Here is a 22,190-nt window from a genome sequence, read left to right on the forward strand (position 1 = left end):
TTGGCGAAAAATAGGCCACGCAAATGGCAGCCGCTGTAGCCGCTGCCATTTGCGTACGCTGCGTTTTTGTTTTGTTTTTTACGTTAGCCGTGATAGGCTACGTAAATTCTTACGTAGCCTATCACGGCTGTCTAGCTGGACACAGTTGGAAATCCATCTGCGAACGGCCCTGGCCGGCTGCTCTGCGGCCTGGCCGCGGAGCGCAGCCAGCCGTCGAGGATTCCAGGGGGGAGGACCGGATCACCTCCCCCCCCCACATCGAGGATTCCGCGAGGAGGGACAGAGCAAAGGTAAGTGACTTTTGTACTTCCCTACTTCTGGTAGCTCCGCATGGACCTGAGGTCCATTTGGAGTCTGCATGGAATAGAGCCTTTAGAGTACTGGCTCCCTCGCCGTAGGATATCCTGCCAGTTGATGTCAGGCAGGTGCCAATGTTGCTTTGTTTTCAGTGTCTGCTAAAGACAGTTTTATTTAAACAAGTTTTTCCTGAATGACCAACCACAGTTTTTTTGTATAACTTTATTTTAAATATTTTTATTCTTTTGTATTTTGGATTCTTTTCTTTACTGTTCACGCTCAAGAATCTTTTTTTAGATATAGGCCTGATTCGCACAATGTGCCAGGTGACTTTTTGAATATGCAACCCAGCCACTGTAGGCTATTTGAGGGTTAAACAACCCTTGCATAACCCTACTACAAACTGAGTGGTTTATAAATTTTGTAAATAAATAAATGAAACAAATAAACAAACATAATTTTATTTTGTAACGGACCTGTTTCTATATCAGTTAAACAGCAGAAGATAACAAACTTTGTTTGGAATAAGGAATCGCCAAGGATATCAATAAAGACTATACAAAAAAGGTTATGAAAAAGGGAGATTATTTCTCCTTAATATTGCCATGTGCTTGAATCCTGAAACTATTTGGTTGGAATATATAAAGGAGTGCACAGACGTATCAAATACACAGTTAATTGGTAATATGTTATTGTCAGCAGAAATCCTAGTGGCTTTAAAATGGAAAAAAATCTTAAGAATGCCCTTTTGACCCACTCGGCCAGTCCTCCCCCGCTGCCTTAATCAGCCCTTAATACCAAAGTTGAGTGCACAGGTGGAAGACATCACAGACAGTGCCAAGCACCCTGTCCACAGGCTGAAAAACTAAAAGTTATCCCTAATAACAGGACAAGTAGCAGCCAGGGGTACAACTTCAAATACTAGTCAAAGATTATCACGTTCTATTGATGCAACAATACTTAGTTGGACCTAGCTGGCAGAAGCCTATGAACTCATAACATACATGTCAATGTGGAGGCACGAGAGTAAAGTTAAAATGCATTTGAAAACCTCTAAAATTTAGCAGTGCCTACCTCCATCCCTTCAAAGGGTGGTGGATCTTTTGGCTTACTGGATTTCTCTTTCTTTTCTATGGAAATAAAATACAAAGTTATCACTTTAAAGCACTTAAAAAACAAAAGGTAGCCATGTTGGTCCATGAGGGGAAAAAAATCCAAAATCTACAGTTGAGTAATATCTTTATAAGAACCAACCAAAATTCTACAAAATTGTGCAAGCTTTTGAGCTACCCAGAGCTCTCCACCAAGCAAAAAAGCATGGGACACAGGGAAGAAACAAAAGATTGGCCAGGAGTCATGGTCTTGAGGTCTGCAGTAGATAGACCCAGGCTCAAAATTGAGATTTGCAGTCTGCATGAATTAGTCAAGGGCTAGTTACTGCAGGTATCAGATTACACCTAGCAATGTATTTTGGGAAGCAGTAGCACTAATGAAAACACAAAGGCTGGCTGTAACTCTGATCTGCCTCTTGCTTGGGCAAAGCACACAGGTTTCTAAGGCAGAATAGGACAGAAGTACAGAGAAGTGGCACCCCCACTGCACCCCCAAAAAAGTTTTTAAAAATTAACCAAAAATATTGACATTCCCACAAGCAAATTCAAGTGCAAGTGCTTACTTCCAGGCAAATGTACTGACATCAGGATGTCAGTCTGGCAAATTAACACCAATTAGTACAGATTAACACTGCGGCCAGGATCCAAAAAGGAGTGCACACAAAGGGTTGTATCCAGTGTCAGCGCTACTTAGAGTAGACCTATTGAAATGAATGGAAAGTAGTTGGGCACCTGCCAAAGGGCCCACTAACAACAGCCCCCTGGAGCTGCTCCTCCTGTTCACCACTGCAACCTGCTTGTTCTCTTGCCTCTTACTCTGGCCCAAACAACAGTGGTGGTGAGGAAGAAGAGGAGCAGCAGATGCCATTGCCAACTTGCACACTGGCTCTCTGCTTGTCAAGCCAGAAAGTGGTAGCAATGATGAGGAAGAGGAACAAGAGCAGCTAGTGGTAATGGTGATGAGAAGGCAGACTCTCTGAGGGCAGGATGCCATTGAGAATGCCTTGCCCAAGGCCCCTCAAATACCTCGAGCCAGGACTGTCCATGGGTCTACTCTAAGTAAGACTAACATTGGACACAAAGGACTTTCATAGGCACACCTGGGGCGATACTTATCCTTTCCAGCAACAGCTCCTTGCAAGCCATGGAATACCATTCCGGAGGAAAGATAGCCGTTCAAAAGGAACCGCTGAAAAGAATCCATACAGTGGATCGAACACAATCTTTTGGATCCCAACCTTAGCCTTCCCCCCCTGCACTCCAAATAGAAGAAGAGTAGAAAATTTCTGCAGCAATTTTCTCCAACTAAAACATGCCAAGTGGAGAAAATAATCCTCAGTAACAATGGTGTTATTTATGTTGTTTAATTAACCAAAATGCATTTATATTTCAATGTCATTATACTTGGCTAATAATGATTTCCCCATAAAGTTCTATCAGTTTTTCTAGGTAAAATAGAGGCTACCTTCAATATTGCCCTCCTCTTCTCAACACAATAAAAAAGGCCCACTCCATGGGCCATTACCAGCTCAACATTTAAACTTGCTTTGCCCACCTTTTGCTGATGAAGTGTCTCTACGGTTCTGAAGGTAATAAAGCAGTTGTTCCACCTCTGCTAGTTTGGAGGGGTGAATAAGCTTGCATTCCTCCACCACCTTTCGAGCCAGGGAAGAAATATCTGTATTTGCATTGAGACTCTTCAACCGAATGCTGAAAAGTATAATACAGAAGTTTTCATCCTTGGCTTATGCAGAAACCATATATTCAGTACTTGCCTTTAAGTTTACATTCAAGAATTTCGTAAAATAGAAATTATCTTGCACAGTTTTCAAGCATTTGCGTTGGGAACCAAGTTATGGCATTTTTCTTTTTATGGCCCACATGTTCAGCCACAAGATATGGACCACATCCAAACCCAACAGTTTGTATCCTAGTATTTATTATCCACTGCAGCAGTTATAGGCCATGCAATATAATGCAGGAAGCATTGAAAAACACAGAGGAAAATGCAAAGGCAATCAGTATAAAAGTTATCATGTACCATGTTTTATTTAAGGGAAGAATCCTGCCAGGATCTTCTATAGAAGGATGCCTTATACACATCAAGACCCAATGTGGTTCAGCAGACAAAACATTTGACTTGGACTACACGACCCAAGATCATATTGCTGCTCAGTTATAAACCTCTTGGGTAGACCCAGGCAAGTCACAGCCTTAGGACAAACACCCCAAGTATACATGCCAGAAATAACCCATTAAATTCAATGGGATTTACTAAGTTGGAAGTCAAAAGTTTAAGATTAGGCAATTCGTAGTACATACAGTCAGGGCCAGAAATATTGGAACAAGGATAACTGTTTTGGCAGTTGGCCTCTGTACACCACCACACTGAAGTTGAGAGGAAACACACCCAGATGGGAGTGAAGTCAGGACTTTCAGCTGTAATTCAAAGGGTTTGACAAAAGTGGGGCACTAACCATTCAGGAAGGACAGCCAGTGGCATACACACACACCCATCTTTGGTGGCTCATAAGTAATGGAACAAATGGCTGACAAGCAGCTGCATCGCCAGGTGTGACCTGTTTCCTGAGTGCCCCATGACCAATCAAGCAGAGAAAAGGCCTGGGGGTGTTACATTTGCATTTGGTAGCTGTTCACGGGAACAGCCAACATGAGGTCCAAAGAGGTGTCCATGAGAGTGAAGGAGGCCATCATTAGGCTGAGGAAACAAAATAAACCCATCAGAGAGATAGCAAAAACAGTGGGAGTGGCCAACACAACAGGTTGGAACATCCTAAAAAGGAAGGAATTAACTGGCAAGCTCAGCAACAGCAAAAGGCCTGGCAGACCACGGAAGACAGCTAAAGTGGATGACCGCAGAATTCTGCTCATGGTGAATAGGAACCCTTTCACAACATCTAGCCAGGTCAAGAGCGCTCTTGTGGAGGTAGGCATGTCACTGTCAACATCAACAGTCAAGAGATGGCTTTATGAATGTAAATACAGAGGCTTCACAACAAGGTGCAAACCACTGGTAATGCTCAAGAACCGAAAGGCCAGATTAGCCTTTGCCAGCAAACACCCAAAAAGGCCTGCCCAGTTCTGGAATAAGATTTTTTGGACTGATGAAACCAAGATTAACTTGTACCAGAATGATGGGAAGAGAAAAGTATGGAGAAGGAAAGGAACAGCTCATGATCCAAAGCATACCACATCATCCGTCAAACATGGTGGAGGAAGTATTATGGCATGGGCATGTATGGCTGCCAATGGAACCAGGTCACTGGTGTTTACTGATGACCTGACTGCTGATCAAAGCAGCAGGATGAATTCTGAAGTGTATAGGCCTATACTTTCTGCTCAGATTCAGCCGAATGCTGCCAAACTGATAGGACGCTGCTTCATATTGCAGATGGATACTGACCCAAAACATACAGCAAAAGCTACCCAAGAGTTTCTCCAGGCAAAGAAGTGGGATGTTCTTCAATGGCCGAGTCACTCACCTGATCTCCACCCAATAGAGCATGCTTTTCACTTACTGAAGACAAGACTGAAGGCAGAAAGACCCACAAACAAGCAGCAGCTGAGGGCAGCTGCAGTAAAGGCCTGGCAAAGCATCTTGAGGGAGGAAACTCAGCATTTGGTCATGTCCATGGGTTCCAGACTTCAGGCAGTCATTGACTGCAAAGGATTTTCATCCAAGTATTAAAGGCGACCCTTAAGTTTGAAATGATGTTGGTTTGTTCCATTACTTATGAGCCCCCAACGATGTGTGTGTGTGTGTGTGTATGCCACTGGCTGTCCTTCCCGAATGGTTAGTGCCCCACTTTTGTCAAACCCCTTGAATTACAGCTGAAAGTCCTGCCTTCACTCCCATCTGGGTGTGTTTCCTTTCATCTTCAATGTGGTAGTGTACAGAGGCCAACTGCCAAAACAGTTATCCTTGTTCCAAAATTTCTGGTCCTGACTGCACATAAAAGAGCAACAGTAAGGATAACAAAACGCCCTGTATGATTACCTGCGTTGGGAGTGAGACAGGGACAGTGTGACCCTGTCGATTCTCCTTGATCTTTTGGTGGCTTTAGATATCATCGACCATGGTATTCTTCTGGGGCGACTGTCTGAGTTGGGTGTGGGGGGTACTGCAGTGGTTTTGCTCCTACTTGGATGGTTGGCTCCAGAAGGTGGTGCTTGGGGGTCCCGTGAATTGTCCAACATGGGGGTCAGTTTTGTCCCCCTGCTATTTAACATCTAAATGAAATTGTTGAGTGGGGAGTTTTGGAGCGTGTTGCCATCAGTATGCTAATGATATGCGGCTCTATTTCTCTTTTTCATCTTTTATCAGGTGAGGCTGTGAATGTGCTAAATCAGTGCCGTGCTGCAACAACGGACAGGATGAGGGCTAATAAACTGAAGCTCAACGCAGACAAGACTGAGATGCTGTTGGTGGGTGGTTCTGCTGACCGGATGGAGGGAGTTCAACCTGTTCTGAATGGGGTTGCACTCCCCCTGGAGCAGATTCATTGCTTGAAGATTCTCCTGGAGCCATCATTGTCACTTGAGGCTCAGGTAGCCTCAGTGGCACAGAGTGCCTGCTACCAACTTCAGTTGGTGGCCCAGCTACATCCCTATCTGGACAGGGATAACCTGGCTTCAGTAGTCTATGCTCTGTTAACTTCCAAGTTAGATCACTGAAATGCACTCTATGTGGGGTTGCCTCTGAAGATGGTTTGGAAGCTGCTGCTTACGCAAAATGCAGAGGCCAGATTGATAATGAGGACTCAAAGGTCTGAACATTCAACAGCGATTCTGGCCTGCTTGCACTGGCTGCCTGTACATTTCCAAGCCCAATTCAAGGCACTGGTTTTGATCTAAAAATCCTTACCTGGCTCAAGATTGCAATACCTGATTGAGCACCTCTCCCGGTACAAAACTACCTGTACACTTAAGATTGTCATCTGAGGCCCTCCTCCAAGGGAGCTCGGAGGACAGTAACAAGGCCCTCTCAATGGTAGCCCCCCAACTGTGGAATGATCTCCCCTCTGAGGTCCACCTGGATGTAACCCTGTCATCTTTTCAGCACAAAGTTGATGAAATCTCAGGAGGCTGACATGTGGCTGTATAAAGTTTCCAGAGTTTCAAGTATTCAGGTTTGTGTTAAGTTTGGTGAGGTTCTGAACAGCAGTTCAAAAGTTATAAAGGTTTTCTGCCCCATGAAAGCCTATGGCAGCAACTGCTAGCAAAGTTATATTGGACATGCTCAGTTTCATTCTGAAACTAGAACGCTTCCAGTACTCCAGTGTTCCTGTCAACCTTCTGACAGTGGGGGAGGGGTAGGAGGACACTGAGATAAGACTGAGGTAACTGGGAAGGCTGAGGGAGTCACTCTACCTGATTAATAGAGCACTGATGAAGAAGGGAAAGGGTATGCTGTAATCGTGTGCAGGCTTACTCAGAAGTAAGCCTTTCTGAACGTACAGGATCTATTCATTATTAATTTTTTAGTTTTTTTGGGGGGGGGGTTCAGAACACTGTAATACTAATTTTCCTTTTTAAAACCAGGGAAATTCAATGATCAAAAACCCTTCAGGTTTAAGACCAGAGTTAAGGCTATCTCATGTTGGCTCAAGCTCCACAAAGCCACAAAATTGGAAGCTAAGGCTGATGCCTTAACTGATGTGCCCATGATCAGTCATGATGTTGTGCAATGTCACAAATTGTACTTGCTTACAAGTAACAAATAGGTGCAGCAGAATATGCATTGTACTGCATGGAACTGATAAGAATCTGTGTATTTTATAGATGTGAGTAGTTCTGTGTGTGTATTATAAGATAATTATGTGTAATGGAATGTATTCCAATATAGGACCAGGACAACATGAGGCATCTTCAATGGTCCCAGGCACTCCATCCTCCCTAACTGGATTTGGGCTTGAAAGACCCAGTAAAAATGTGGATGCATGGAAGGAAAGTTGTAAGCAAACACAATTTGTGACATTGCACATTACTGATCACGGGGTACATCTGTAAGGTATCAGCCTTAGCTTCTAATTTCCTGGCTTTATAAAGCTTGAGACAACAAGATATAGCCTTGCTGGATATAACTCTGGTCTTAAACTGGCAGGTTTTTTGATCATTGAATTTACAAGTATTCCAGTAACAATTTCCAGTTAAACCTTGAATTTGTCTGAACATCTAAACCACTTTAAGTTAGCACTGGGCCGAAGTATTTACCAGATACTTTTGTACAGGGAAAGGGGGGGGGGAGCAATGAAAAATACGTTCTTTTCAGAGGGAAGGCAAATCTATTATCAGGGGGCTTACCATTATGTAAGAAGGCAGCAGAAGATTTTCCAGTTTCTTTCTTTTAAACAAAAATAACTTGAAGGAGCAGCAGCAAGTGTTGGGGCTTTTTTAGGTAAAAGTAAAAAATTTGGAAAATACTCTGCTATACCTTTTTCCAAAATAGTAAGCTTCCCGCGAGTTAATAGATTCCACCTCCCCCCATAAAACTTGCTAAAAATCCCCCCTTTCACAGGGGACCAAATGGCCCTTGAGAAAGTTGTGGGGTGGGTGTTGGGCTACTGCTACATTTAACAGTGCAATCTTATGCACATCTACCCAGAGATCCCACTGAATTCAATGGGACTTACTCCCAGGTAAGTGTGTTTAGGATTGCAGCCTAAATGTGAATTATTTTTTCCCATATAAAATAATTTGAGGTATAGAAAAAGCTTTTGACATATTTATACAGCATGTAATATTATATATCATGTAAAAATAATATAGTGTACTGCTTCAAACTTTTGTTTACTAAATATGTCAAGTAAGCTAAATCAGATCCCAATTCATTTAAGGCATCAGAATTTTTCCTGATTCAACATTTTCCCCCAAAAGTTTAAAAATGGAAGGTCAGACATCCAGAAAATTTATCAAGCACTACTGAAGATAATCTTGTATGATATCATAAACTTACATTTTTTGACACTCCTTGCGTTCTCCCAACATAGGATCTCCCATCTCCCCAAGAATTGTAGCTTCCACTTCATAGTGAACAATAAGTGCCTTTTCTGATGGATGTACATCAATATTTCCTCCTTTTACCTTCCTGTTAAGTAAAAAATTAAATGCTGGGTGACACAATATGTCTAGCCTCTGTATCAGACAAGCACATTAGAGACTCAGAGAGAACAGGCAGCCTTTGAGTGTCTTCCCATTCTGCATGGCCTTAATTGGATTTTAAGAAAACAGAGCAAATATCAGTCTTGTATTTTATCTGGCATCTATTATATAATTGATGTATAACAAGTCTTCCTCTCGTTACTATTTGTCCATGAACTGTGGAATGTTAAAGAGGATAAAACTGAACACCAATAAAACCACTTCCCATCATCAAAAAGCAAGGAGGAGAAATCATGCCTGATCCTGATACAGAAAGGGCAATAACAGAACTGATGACATCATATTAAATGGCCACTTTCCATCAGGAATGCAAATAGATTCAAGGGATACCATTTTCCAGGTGAGCAGCAATATTTATTGCTTTGTCATTATTTTAATGGGAAATGTGCTTTTCTCTTTGTTTATCCCCAGACATCTAGCTGAGGCAGGATCTACTATTCCCAGTTTAACAGATGGAGACATAGGTAGAGATTTTATAGCATAGCAGTAGCTAGGCTTTATTTACATCACACAGTAGGTGCCATTTCAAACAGCTGTCTCCAAGTTTCCATTTAGTTAATGGATACAACTTTTTTCTGACAGCACCAAGGTGCCATTATTTCTCAAGAGAACTGAGGCTGAGTCTTGTGTCACCCAGGTCTACTGATCAAACCACAAACCATAAAAAAGTCCTGCTAAATCTGTCAAAGAGCCATTTAATATCCAACAATGACCAGCCACATGCCTTTTGGATGCTCCTGAACTCTGGCACATGCATGAAGGCCACAGCCCTCCCCTGGTATTTGTCCCCCAGGGACTAGCATTCAAACACATACTGGGTTAGTAGTTCACATGTAATGACAGCCCATGGGTTAAACCCCATGGCTGTTGGGGACGAGCAGGAGAAAGCAGGTGAGCTGCCTGCAGCAGGCCTGCCACTTCCACTTTCACTCAGCAACCTATAAGCGGCTCCTTCATAGGTTACTGAGTGTGACGTCCAAACCATGGACTTAGGTTGCTGAGTGTGACGTCCAAATCAGTTAGCCATGGGTTAACTGCTGGGTTGTTTGCCCCTAAACAGCCCAGTGGCCCTGGTTCAGAAGGAGCAGCTCATGGGTTGCTGAGTAAAAGCAGAAGTGGCGGATGTGCCTCAGGCAGCATGTCTGCTCTCCTCCACTTGTGCATGACAGCCCAAGGGGTAGCCATGTTAAGGTGCTTCCAGAGAAAGGGCTTGAGGTGCTACCAATTAGAAGGCATTGTGAAACTATTCCATCTTTCCTTATGGCTGTTGCTGGTAAATCATCACTCTGCTTTGTCACTTCACACGCACACTCCAAACTTCCCTCACTTAAACCTGTTAGAGCAGACCACAGAGGAAGTCAGCCCACTTACCCTGCAGCCTCTCATGCAGCCATATGTGCAATGGTGTGCTGGGAGCATGGGCTACAGAGCTCAAGCAAGTGCACTAAGGATGCTTCCAGCTGGACAGCTCCTGACACTACCAGTCAAAAGACACTGTGGAGCTGTTCCATCTTTCCCAGAGAAGCCTTAACAGACTTTTCTGTAATAAGAAAAAAGGCAGAAGTAGCAGGAAAACACAGGAGGGTTCAAATGGAAGATGAAAATGTCTGGAGGCACTGCAAAATTCTGTACGTAAGGCAGAGCACAGCAAAAACCTCATCTGGAAGCACCCTTAGTATGCTGAAGCAAAAACAAACTGTTTCGTGCCACCTTCAAGTAGCAGCAAGTTTATAATGGCGCAAGCTTTTGTGGACCATAGTCCACACCTCATCATGCAACTGATGAAGTGGGCTCTGATCCTTATGCTATGAGATAAATATGAACAAATGGATACTATGATGAAATGGGGGAGATTTCATGGTGTACCAGTAGAAGATAAGTTGTGTTTGTGGAGAACCAGTCCTAGAGGACTTGGCTCATTATGTACTTGGTGCCAATTATATAGAGACATAAGAGAAAGTTATTTAGAGCCTATCTACAGAAAGTAAAATACAGAGGTGTAAAGGTGAAATTGAGTTATTTATTACAATCAAACAACCCATACATAATACAGAGGGTTGCGGTATTTGTGGTGAAAGCCACTGGTTGTAGAGCAAGGTTTTGGGCTACTACTGGTGTGAATTGTTATAAAGATTCAGAGATATGAAAGTAAAATGATTGACATGATATTAAAGGTTCCTTTCTGCTATACTATTGTTGCACATCCACCCTATTTTAACTTTAGTAAAGACTTGATATGTATCTTATAGTTCTGTTGTTTTAACTTTATGTGTAACTTTTGATATTGTATAAGAGCGTTTTCCCCTTCATGGATCACTGCCTTGTTGTGGTGAAGGGGCTTGTGTAACTCAGTGAAGCCATAAGCTATGCCATGCAGGGCCACCCAAGACAGAGAGGTCATGGCAGAGAGTTCTGACAAAATGTGGTCCACTGGAGAAGGAAATGGCAACCAACTCCAGTATTCTTGCCAAGAAAACCCCATGGAACGTATCACAAGGCTAAAAGATATGATGCCAGAAGATGAGACCTTCAGGTCGGAAGGTGTCCAATATACTACTGGGGAAGAGCAGAGGGTATTTCCAAGTAGCGCCAGAAAGAGTGAAGCGGCTGGGTCAAAGCCGAAAGGACACTCAACTGTGGATGTGTCTGGTGGTGAAAAGAAAATCCGATGCTGTAAAGAACAATATTGTTTAGGAACCTGGAATGTCAGATCAATGAATCAAGCTAAGCTGGAGGTGGTCAAACATGAGATGGCAAGACCGAACATCGACATCTTGGGAATCAGCGAACTCAAATGGAAAAGCATGGGCGAATTTAATTCAGGTGACCATTTTATCTACGACTGTGGGCAAGAATCCCTTAGAAGAAATGGAGTAGCACTCATAGTCAATAAAAGGGTGGGAAAAGCGGTAATGGGGTACAATCTCAAAAACGATAGAATGATCTCAGTACGAATCCAAGGCAAACCTGGGGGTTACCTGAAGGATCGCCTCCTCCCATATGTGCCTGCCCGGACCTTAAGGTCATCATCAGAGGCCCTTCTCCGTGAGCCCCTGCCGAAGGAAGTAAGGCGGGTGGCTACTAGGAGGAGGGCTTTTTCTGTTGTGGCACCCCCGCTCTGGAATGAGCTCCCTAGTGAGGTTCGCCTGGCACCTACATTGTACTCCTTTCGGCGCCAAGTGAAGACCTTTTTATTTTCCCAGGCATTTTAGCTTTCTAAATTTTTATCTTTGCTGTTTTAAATCTGTATTTTAAACTCCTGTACTGCTGCTAGGTTTTATTGTGGTTGTATTGTTATATTGTGGTTTTAATGTTCTATATATTTTAAATTGTTTTATTGTGTGTTGTTTGGTTTTAGTTTTTGTGAACCGCCCAGAGAGCTTCGGCTATTGGGCGGTATAGAAATGAAATAAATAAATAAATAAATAAACCATTCAACATCACAGTAATTCAAGTCTATGCCCCAACCACTGAGGCCAAAGAAGCTGAGGTTGATCGGTTCTGTGAAGACCTACCATACCTTCTAGAACTAATGCCAAAAAAAGATGTCCTCTTCATCATAGGGGATTGGAATGCCAAAGTAGGAAGTCACGAAATCACCAGGATAACAGGCAGGCATGGCCTTGGTGTACAAAATGAAGCAGGACAAAGGCTAATAGAGTTTTGCCAAGAGAACACGCTGATCATAGCAAACACTCTTTTCCAACAGCACAAGAGGCGACTCTACACATGGACATCACCAGATGGTCAATATCGAAATCAGATTGATTATGTCCTTTGCAGCCAAAGATGGAGAAGCTCTATACGGTCAGTAAAAACAAGACCTGGAGCTGACTGTGGCTCAGATCATGATTCTTGTTGCAAAATTTCAGCTTAAATTGAAGAACGTAGGGAAAACCACTAAACCATTCAGGTATGACCTAAATCATATCCCTGATGAATATACAGTGGAGGTGAGGAATAGATTTAAGGGATTAGACCTGATAGACAGAGTGCCTGAGGAACTATGGACAAAGGTCCGTAACATTGTTCAGGAGGCAGCAACGAAATCCATCCCAAAGAAAAAGAAATGCAAGAAAGCAAAGTGGCTGTCTGATGAGGCTTTACAAGTAGCTGAGGAAAGAAGGGAAGCGAAAAGCAAGGGAGAAAGGGGAAGATATATCCAACTGAATGCAGAGTTCCAGAGAATAGCAAGGAGAGACAAGAAGGCCTACTTAAATGAACAATGCAAAGAAATCAAGGAAAACAACAGAATGGGAAAGACTAGAGATCTCTTCAAGAAAATCGGAGATCTCAAGGGAACGTTTTGTGCAAAGACGGGCATGATAACGGACAAAGAAGGCAGGGACCTAACAGAAGCAGATGAGATTAAGAAGAGGTGGAAAGAATACACAGAAGAACTATACAGGAAAGATCTGAATGTCCCTGATAGCCGGGATAGTGCGGTCACTGAACTTGAGCCGGACATCCTAGAGAGTGAAGTCAAGTGGGCCTTAGGAAGCATTATTAACAACAAAGCTAGCGGAGATGACAGTCTTCCAGCTGAGCGATTTAAAATCCTAAAAGATGATGCTGTTAAAGTTCTGCACTCAATATGCCAACAAATTTGGAACACTCAACAGCGGCCACAAGACTGGAAAAGGTCAGTTTACATTCCAATTCCAGAGAAGGGCAATGCCAAAGAGTGTTCAAACTACCGTACAATTGCGCTCATTTCACATGCCAGCAAAGTTATGCTCAAAATCCTACAAGCTAGGCTTCAGCAGTATGTGAACCGAGAACTACCGGAAGTACAAGCTGGGTTTCGAAGAGGCAGAGGAACTAGAGATCAAATCGCCAACTTTCGATGGATCATGGGACAAAGCAAGAGAATTCCAGAAAAACATCTATTTCTGCTTCATTGACTACGCTAAAGCCTTTGATTGTGTGGATCACAACAAACTGTGGCAAATTCTGAAAGAGATGGGGGTACCAGACCACCTTACCTGTCTCCTCAGAAACCTGTACGAGGGTCAAGAAGCAACAGTAAGAACCAGACATGGAACAACCGAGTGGTTCAAAATTGGGAAAGGAGTACGACAAGGCTGCATATTGTCACCCTGCTTATTGAACTTATATGCAGAGTACATCATGAGAAACGCTGGGTTGGATGAATCACAGGTCAGAATTAAGATTGCCGGGAGAATTATCAACAACCTCAGATACGCAGATGATACCACCCTAATGGCAGAAAGTGAAGAGGATCTAAAGAGCCTCTTGTTGAGGGTGAAAGAGGAGAGTGCAAAAGCTGGTTTGAAACTCAACGTTAAAAAAACTAAGATCATGGCATCTGGCCCTATCACTTCCTGGCATAGAGAAGGGGAAGAAATGACAGCAGTGACAGATTTTATTTTCTTGGGCTCCAAGATCACCGCAGACAGTGATTGTAGCCATGAAATTAAAGGACGCTTGCTCCTTGGGAGGAAAGCTATGGCCAACCTAGACAGCATAGTGAGAAGCAGAGACATCACCTTGCCGACAAAGGTCCGCATAATCAAAGCTATGGTTTTCCCAGTAGTAACGTATGGCTGTGAGAGCTGGACTATAAGGAAGGATGAGCGCCGAAGAATTGATGCTTTCGAACTGTGGTGCTGGAGAAGACTCTTACGAGTCCCCTGGACTGCAAGGAGGTCAAATCAGCCCATCCTAAAGGAAATCAACCCTGAGTGCTCATTGGAAGGACAGATACTGAAGCTGAAGCTCCAATATTTTGGCCACCTAATGCGAAGAGAAAACTCCCTGGAAAAGACCCTGATGCTGGGAAAGACTGAAGGCAAAAGGAGAAGGGGACGGCAGAGGATGAGATGGCTAGATAGCATCACTGATGCAATGAATATGGACTTGAGCACACTGCGGGAGAGAGCGCAGGACAGGAAGGCCTGGCGTGCTGTGGTCCATGGGGTCATGAAGAGTCGGACACGACTGAACTTCTGAACAACAACAAAGAGCATTTTTAATTTTAAGTTTGTATCTTTTGCAACAATCTTTGGATTGAGCAATAAATGTATGCTATGTTGTGTGTCTGCACGTGTGTCTGCGCATGTGCGCCTTGAAAGTACCACAAGACTTGGTTATTTGTTCTTCTCTGGGTAAAACAAAAGGCCCAAATGAAGGCGTGCGCACAGAAGAATCGAGGCTCCCGAGAGGTGATGCCCCCATACCCTGCACTGGCTGCCAATGTGCTTCTGGTTGGAATTCAAGGTTTTGGTGATGATATTTAATGCCCTAAGCAGCTTGGGATCTCGATATTTGAGGGAGCACTTCTCCCTATATATGCCTGCCCAAGAACTGAGATCTGTTGGAGAGACCCTCCTCTGCATCCACCAGTGTGAGACATACAATATGGTGAGAGGTGGGAGAGGGCCTTCTCTGCTGTGGCACCCCAGTTGTGGAATGGCCTCCCCTTGGAGGCCCAATTGGTGTGGCCACTGGTCTCATTTTGGCACAAAGAAAAAAACATGGCTTTTTACCAAAGCCTTTGACGGCTAAATGCATTCCCTAAGGTACCACACTGTTTTAATTGGTTTGTTTTAGATGTTAACTGGTATTAGCTTGTTTAATGGTCTGATATGTTTTAGGTGTTTAAATTATTTATTGTTTTATATTGGTTTTATCTGCACGCGGCCCTGAGATCTTAATGATATAGAGCGGGATACATTTTTAAAAAATAAATAAATGCCCATGAGGCTTCAGCCCTGAGGCGGTAGGCTCACACTGGCTCTCCCTAGGCGCGCCAAGGGGCCGCCCGCTGCCCCCACCCGAGCCTCGGCGCCGGAGCCCCCAGGCGCTCCGCGATCGCCAGCCGCCCCGCGCTCCCTCGTCAGCGGGAGACGGAGCGCCGCGATCCGAGCGCCGCCGCCCCGCTGCCCTCGGGCATCCTTCGCCCGCCTGCCGTTGCCTCCCGGCAGCGCGGCCGCCGCGGCCTCCTCCTCTCCATTCAACACGGCTCAGTTCAACGCACCGCTCCTCCCCGGCGGTCTCTTTGCCGGGGAAAGCGTTACCTTTTGAGGTACCGGGCGTCCTCCCCCTGCATGGAGGCGGCGGCGGCGGCGGCGGCGGGGCTGAATCGCGAGGGAGGCCAAGCGCGGCGGTCGCCAGCTGAGAGAAGATAGCCGGCAGAGACGCGGGCGGGGGGCCGTTACCAAGGGGAGAGAAAGCAGCTCGTGATGCGCAGGCGCAAGCGGTCCGCGCAGGCGCGGAGAGTGAGTCCGGAAGGGAGCGCCTTGTTTACGGGCGGCAGGAATGAATGAATGAATGGAAGGGTGGAGCGAGCTGCAGAAGGCGAGCCAGTCGGTTTGACTGGTCCCTTCGGGAATAGATCCGCTGTGGTCAGCCGGGTTGATCCCCTTCCCAGAGCCCAGGACTCTCCCCTCCAGGAAACCGTGTTTTTTAGAAGGGGCGGGGAGGATTTGTTTTCTGTTTTAAAAGGGGGGAGTGTATTGGGAAATAGTAAGCATAGCAGCAGGTCTTATTCGGCTGGCTTCAGGGTGTTTTTAGCAATATGTTATTTGAGCGGGGGCTGCTTCCCGCGCTCCCGCCGCCGCCCCCAGCAGCAATTCCTTACGCTTAAGGCACAATCCTATGCACATTTAGACAGAAAACTGGCTGGGGCATGCTGGGAGTTGTAGGCCTTTTTTCTGTCTAAACGTGCATAGGATTGTGCCCTTAGCCTGTTTTTCATATTCACAAGCGCACGGGCTGGACCCTGACACGGCTCTCTTCAAATTTAACAACTTGAAGCGTCCTACTGTTTGAGGGAGTTTATTCTGAAGTCAGTCTGCAGCTAAGCTGTGACCTCTGAGTTGGCCTAATAAAGAGGTTGCTCCTAACAGAGGTTTTGGAACTTTACATTTTCTAATTCGGGTATGTTCTGAAAGTGCATGCTTTTGGGTTAATGCGATTCATTTATTTGTTTGCAGTTTGCACTGTGCATATGCAAGGACGCAAGGTCACTTGGTTGAAGACTGTGGCTGTAATCCTCTCTGTGCTCCCTTGGGGGCAGTCCTCTCCCCCTGAACTCAGTGGAAAGCAAAGCATGCGGTTGATCCCTTGCACGCTGACTGAGGAATAAGTGCCCAGAACTTTTGAGAAGCAAGGGCTCCTAATTACTGGACAAAACCGATGTCCAGAGGGGTAGCCATGTCAGTTGTACCCTGTGGCACCTTAAAACTAATGAACTTAATATGGCATAAGCTTTCATGGACTAGAGTCCATTTTGCCAGGGTGTTATCCTGAGCATGAAGAGCTATCCTAAATTGCAAGTATATACATGGGGTGGGGGTGGATTGTGAGTTCCGAAAGGACATGGGTCTAAAAATGGGGTGGTTGGTTGGTACTAAATGGAGGGGTTAAGCAAGATAACCCTTTTTATATAGCATATGACTCTAATGGCATTATTAACTATGATGGCTGTCCGTAATGAGTAGCTTTCACTGAAAAAAAGTACCATAGTTGGTGGGGGTGGGGGGTTAAAGGCTGAAAACATGTAATACTGAAATGTGCAAGGTGAATCAGCTCCGGTTTTCATCATTCTACATATGCTAATTCACTTAGCAATGTCAGGATGTTTATGTTATCATCAACAGTGCTTTGTGAATAGACACTATTAAGCTTTAACATAATTGTCACTGTCTGTACTTTGTGCATTTCATTTCCCTCCAGCCTCACTACTTACAACCTCATCCCACCCCCAACTCTGCGTGTGTGTGTGTGTATGTGTGTGTCAACTTAGAATAACACTTCATGCATCTGATGAAGTGGCTCCTAGTTTATGCCATAATACATCTGTTCATGTTTAAGGTGCCACAAGACTCTGTATTGGTTTTGGCAGAACAGTATTTCTCAGTGAGATGGAAAGTAAATTTACATGCACTTTAGCTGATAGTCATTTATAATTTGGGATCTAAGCAAACTGTAGAATTCAGATACTTAGATGGCATAAAGTAGATGACTAAAAGATTCTGTTGATCTCTGCGGAGAATTGCTTTGATCTCTTTTGTGCTTGTTTTGCATTTTGTTACATAGCATGTTTTCTGGTAAAGTAAGTCTAGAGCAGGCATGAGAAACCTCTGGACGATGGATCAGATATGTCCTACAGGGTTTCCCCATCTATCCTGTCAGCTTTTTGCACAAGCTCTACCCTCACTCCCAGGCAAAATATCTTATTTCAGATCAGCACCTATCAAAGATGTGACCTTTTCCCTGCTCAGCATTGAACAGATTTGGATGGATCAGTTGAGGGGGAGACTGGGAAGACTGACCGGGTTCACAAGATTACAGGGTGGTTAATAAGCCACAGTGGCTTGTTAACCACCACCGTGCGTGCCGCCCAATTTACTTAATTACACTTGTTGTCCGTGGCTTGTCATGATCTGTTCTAAGGTTGCTGGGTGGCTTGATGACCAGACCAGCCATCCTCCCTCACTGGGTTTCAACATCACAACAAGCCGCACTTGGCAAGGGTAATCAGCTAAATCAAGCAGCATGCGCAGGGTGGTTAACAAGCTGTTGTGGCTCATTAACAATCCTCATGTCACGTGGCAAGAAGCCATTGTGGGGTCTTTCATTGTGGCAGTGGCCATCATTCTGAATGTTCAGGATGCAGTGGAGGCATGGCGTAGCTTCTTGTTATACACAGACCCAGCAAGGGATGGTTGTTGTGGTGGCTGACAATCCTTATGACCTGGATTCCCTGAGCAACTACTTAAGGATCTCTTGCCTCCTTAAGAGTACCACCTTCCTTCTTTTATCTCCTCCTTTCCAATAAGGTGGGGTTTAGGCTGTAGGTGTGGGGTGATTGACACTCTAGACACAGGGTTTAACCACAACGATTTACTGGTAAATTAATGCAAGAAAATCACAACTAAAGGTATTTACACAACAAAGCTGAGTGATAACAAAAGGCATTAAAAGAAAATAAAAGTTGCAAAACACAAGTTCCTTTACCCTAGCTGTACTTATACTTCTTCAGGTTACTTCTTTCTGCTCCCTCTTCAGGCTCTGGTCTTCCTGACTGCTCTTACTGGCTCTCTTGATATACCCTCCCCTCTCAAAACTGAAAGTACTGCTTCACACCTGAAGAAATGAAACTTAACCATGGAAATGAAACTACTCCTTGCAGGGATACCCCCTCCCAACAAAAAAAACCAGGCCTCAAAGCCTGACCTTTTCCCCCTTTGCCTTTGTAGGCCTCAAACCTTCACAAACACAAATCACAACTTAACTTTCCATTGCAGATCTTTCTAATGTTCAGTTCAATTTTACTGCTCAATAGCCATCCAGGCTTTTGCATATATATATCAAACAAAACACAGAAACAAGACAAATACAGAATGTCAACATATAAGGAAATCAAACTAAACATAATGATAAGAAAATAATGTGTATTGATTGCAGAATATTGTAATTGGTGTTCATGATCAGAAGTTTAGGGCGCAATCCTATGCATGTTTAGACAGAGAAAAGGCCTACAACTTCCATTATTCCCTAGCCAGCCTTGCAATGCTGGAAGTTGTAGGCCTTCTCTCTATCTAAACATGCATAGGATTGCGCCCTTAGATAATCTATTCACCACAAGCATGGTGTAGGCCAGGGGGTGGGGGTGCCGCACAGTCGTACACAAAGGGGTTGCGTGACTCCTCTCTTTCTCACTCATCATTGCAACACAGCCTGGGTGAGCTAGGATGCTTCCAGACAGAGGGCTCAGGTGCTAACAATCAAAATGCATTGTGTAGCTATCCCATCTTTCTGTCCTTAATGAGGGGTTTTCTGAGAAGAGAAAAATGGGAGAAGCTGTGGGAAAACATGGGAAGGTAACAAATTGAGCTGACATTTTCTACATTCAGCTTGGTTAGTCATAGATTGTACAGGCTGATGCTAGAACTTAAGCCTAGTTCAAGAACACTATCCATTTAAATAAAAGCAGGTAGATGTTTGCTCTGTGAAGGTGATTTGTGTGTGCATACATAAGAACTAGTGCCTGAGTTTGCTTTTTTCTTCCTCCCTCCCAGTCCCTTCTTTTTTTGTGTCATGTCTTTTAGATTCTCAGCCTGAGGGCAAGGATGGTCTTATTAAAGATCTTTGTAAGCTGCCCTGAGAGCCTTCTTTGGGTGAAGAGTGGGATAAGAATACTTCAAACAAATAAATCAAGTAATACATGCATACATAACATGGACACACATACAGAAGACATATGCATACACCAAAAATAGGAAGCTGCCCAGTACTGAATCAGGCCGTTGGTGCATCTAGTCCAGTTTAGATTACTCTGACTGGCAGCTCTCCAGGATATCAAGCAGCGAAAGATCTTTCTGAGCCCTGTTGCCTGAGAACCTTTTTAACATGCCAGGGACTAAAACTAGCAAAAGCATGTCCTTTACCAGAGAACCACGGCACAGTTAGTCTCCATAAATTTTGTATATGCAAAAAAGACAAAAATTGGTGTTTGTATGTGTATGTGTTGCACGCACGCACACACATTTTCATTCATCACATATCCCATAAATGAACAAACTAAGATAACTTCTCTGGCCACAAGCCAGAAAATTATTCTGGTATTTTCTGGGAATAGGTCCATAGATTTGAAAAGAATCTCCATGTGGTGCATTACAGTATTATGAATGTTTGCTATTTCCCTGGTGGTTGATGTATTATAGGTATTTGAGGGATGGGGTGATTTTTTATTTTATGATGCCACTTGTCTACCTGAAGTGGTAAAACACTTAGCATTAGTAACATTTCTGTTCTTCATACAGCTCAGAGTTTAGCTCCCTTATGAATGATGGAAAGTGTCTTTGAGTAACTCCAAAATGTGTATGCCACCCCAAGCTTGCTTAACAAAATGTGCCACTTTAGATTACTTCATATCTCTCTATTTTAATTGATTTACTTTTAAAACTGCTTCTTGCCATTAATTTACTTTTAAAACTGCACAGAAGTCAGTCTACAAATGGCTGGCAGTAAAAAAGAAGCACACAGTAAACCAAACCAAACCCAGAAGGGGCTTTATTGTCCAATATAAACTTGCCAGGTGGCTTCCCTGCCCATAAGATGGAATTATTATGGTGTTACCTAGTGACAATGCTGAAGAATGGATCCAATGCTTCCTGCTGTCCAGGTACCTCACCCATCATGAAGGTCTGTGGTATTCTTCCCTTTTAGCCCACAGTGGTCCTTTGGGTTGATATCATGGTGAAAGAGGCATTATTGTTGCTTGGGCCTAGCATCTCAGAGATCGGTAACTGTGACATCACTCTGATATCTTCAGACTCATTGGCTGGTAGGAAAAGGGAAGTGACACATTCTGCACATTAACTTGTGCTCTTGTTGTCCTTGGGGGCAGGGGGGAAGCTGACAAAATTATTCGTAATTCCAAAGCATATGTCAATAAGCTAGCCCTACAAAAATCCTGCATTAAGGTTGGAATTTTCTCTAGGTCACTACAAGACCCTCACTTACAAACTTGTATGTGTTAACTGTTCCTGTTATTCTGAGATTGAGTGTCTGTAGTCCAGCCATTTTATATATATATCTACACACACACACACACACAGTTCGTTCATGTGTTTGAAATTGAACTTTATTATTACTAAATTATTATTTTATTATTTTATTAAATGGGAGCCATGACTAACAAGATGAATGAATGTTGACTGGGATATATGAGCCTGTTTTTAAGTTTGCCTGACTCATCAACCTCAAGGGGTTCCAGAGTGGCTCAGAATAAAAGTAATCATTAAAACAGACCAGATAAGATTAGGACATATTGTGACATTAAAAACCAGTAGAACCTCTGGACAGATAAGGAACCTCTGGCTGTGGAGTCTCCCTGTCCAGCTCCCAGTGGGAAGGCAAGTGGTACAAAAGGGAATCCTCTTGTTATCGCTGATTTGTCATCAGAGAAAACAAGGGGATTCCTCTTACTTAGCGCACCACTTCCCCTCCCAAATGGGGGGGGGGGGCAAGCCGGCTGACACTTGCAGGACAGGAGTTCCTGAGCTGGGCGCCCAAAGACAAGGCCAGAAGTAATGGCACCTCCAGACTGCAAAACTGATCTTTTAGTAGGAGTACTGCTCTATCTAGAATAGGTTGGACCCATTTGGTTCCTCTCTCAGAACAATCTCTTGCAGTGACTGTACCACCTGATCATCACATACCTTCATTATGTAACAATACGAAAGAGATGGTTCATCATCCCTTCTTTCTAGGATTGTATTATTTTAAACTGTATGCCCTCAGCAGCAAGGCAATAGTAAATAAACAGCAGATCCTGTGCACAATATGGAGATTTCCCCATGATTTTGGGAGAACTCAAAAGCATTTGTGGGCTTCCATAGCCACAACAGAAATCAACAACAACAAAAACCACAGAAATTAACTCAGAGCATCTTTTCTTACACTTATGTCAAGGACTGGTATTAAACGTTTCAGAATCCTTAAAAAGATGTTAAGGCTTATCTGTGTCAAAGCAGATACAAAATCGTTAAGAATCTGCAACTTTTCCAAGGAAAACAGATACAACATAAAGAATAAGACTTGTGAATAAACTTTCCATTGTAATAA

At 43.8% G+C, this 22,190-nt stretch overlaps 1 protein-coding gene across 1 annotated transcript in view; it reads right to left on the reverse strand.

The window, feature by feature from the left end:
* Window positions 1–15,817, reverse strand: part of KIFAP3 (kinesin associated protein 3) — a 132,705-nt gene extending 116,888 nt beyond the window's left edge. The window contains exons 1-4 of the mRNA XM_084851060.1: window positions 15,632–15,817; window positions 8,386–8,517; window positions 2,965–3,119; window positions 1,372–1,427 (exon numbers count right to left, since the gene is read on the reverse strand). Coding sequence (XP_084707186.1) covers window positions 1,372–1,427; window positions 2,965–3,119; window positions 8,386–8,517; window positions 15,632–15,663 — 375 coding nt within the window. The 5' untranslated portion in view covers window positions 15,664–15,817. The remainder of the gene's footprint in view (window positions 1–1,371; window positions 1,428–2,964; window positions 3,120–8,385; window positions 8,518–15,631) is intronic.
* Between the last annotated feature and the right edge of the window lie 6,373 nt (window positions 15,818–22,190).

Source organism: Heloderma suspectum, chromosome 4 (assembly GCF_057233095.1).
Source record: "Heloderma suspectum isolate Gila_16-S chromosome 4, 16-S_ref, whole genome shotgun sequence".
In the NCBI taxonomy this organism is placed as follows: Eukaryota; Metazoa; Chordata; class Lepidosauria; order Squamata; family Helodermatidae; genus Heloderma; species Heloderma suspectum.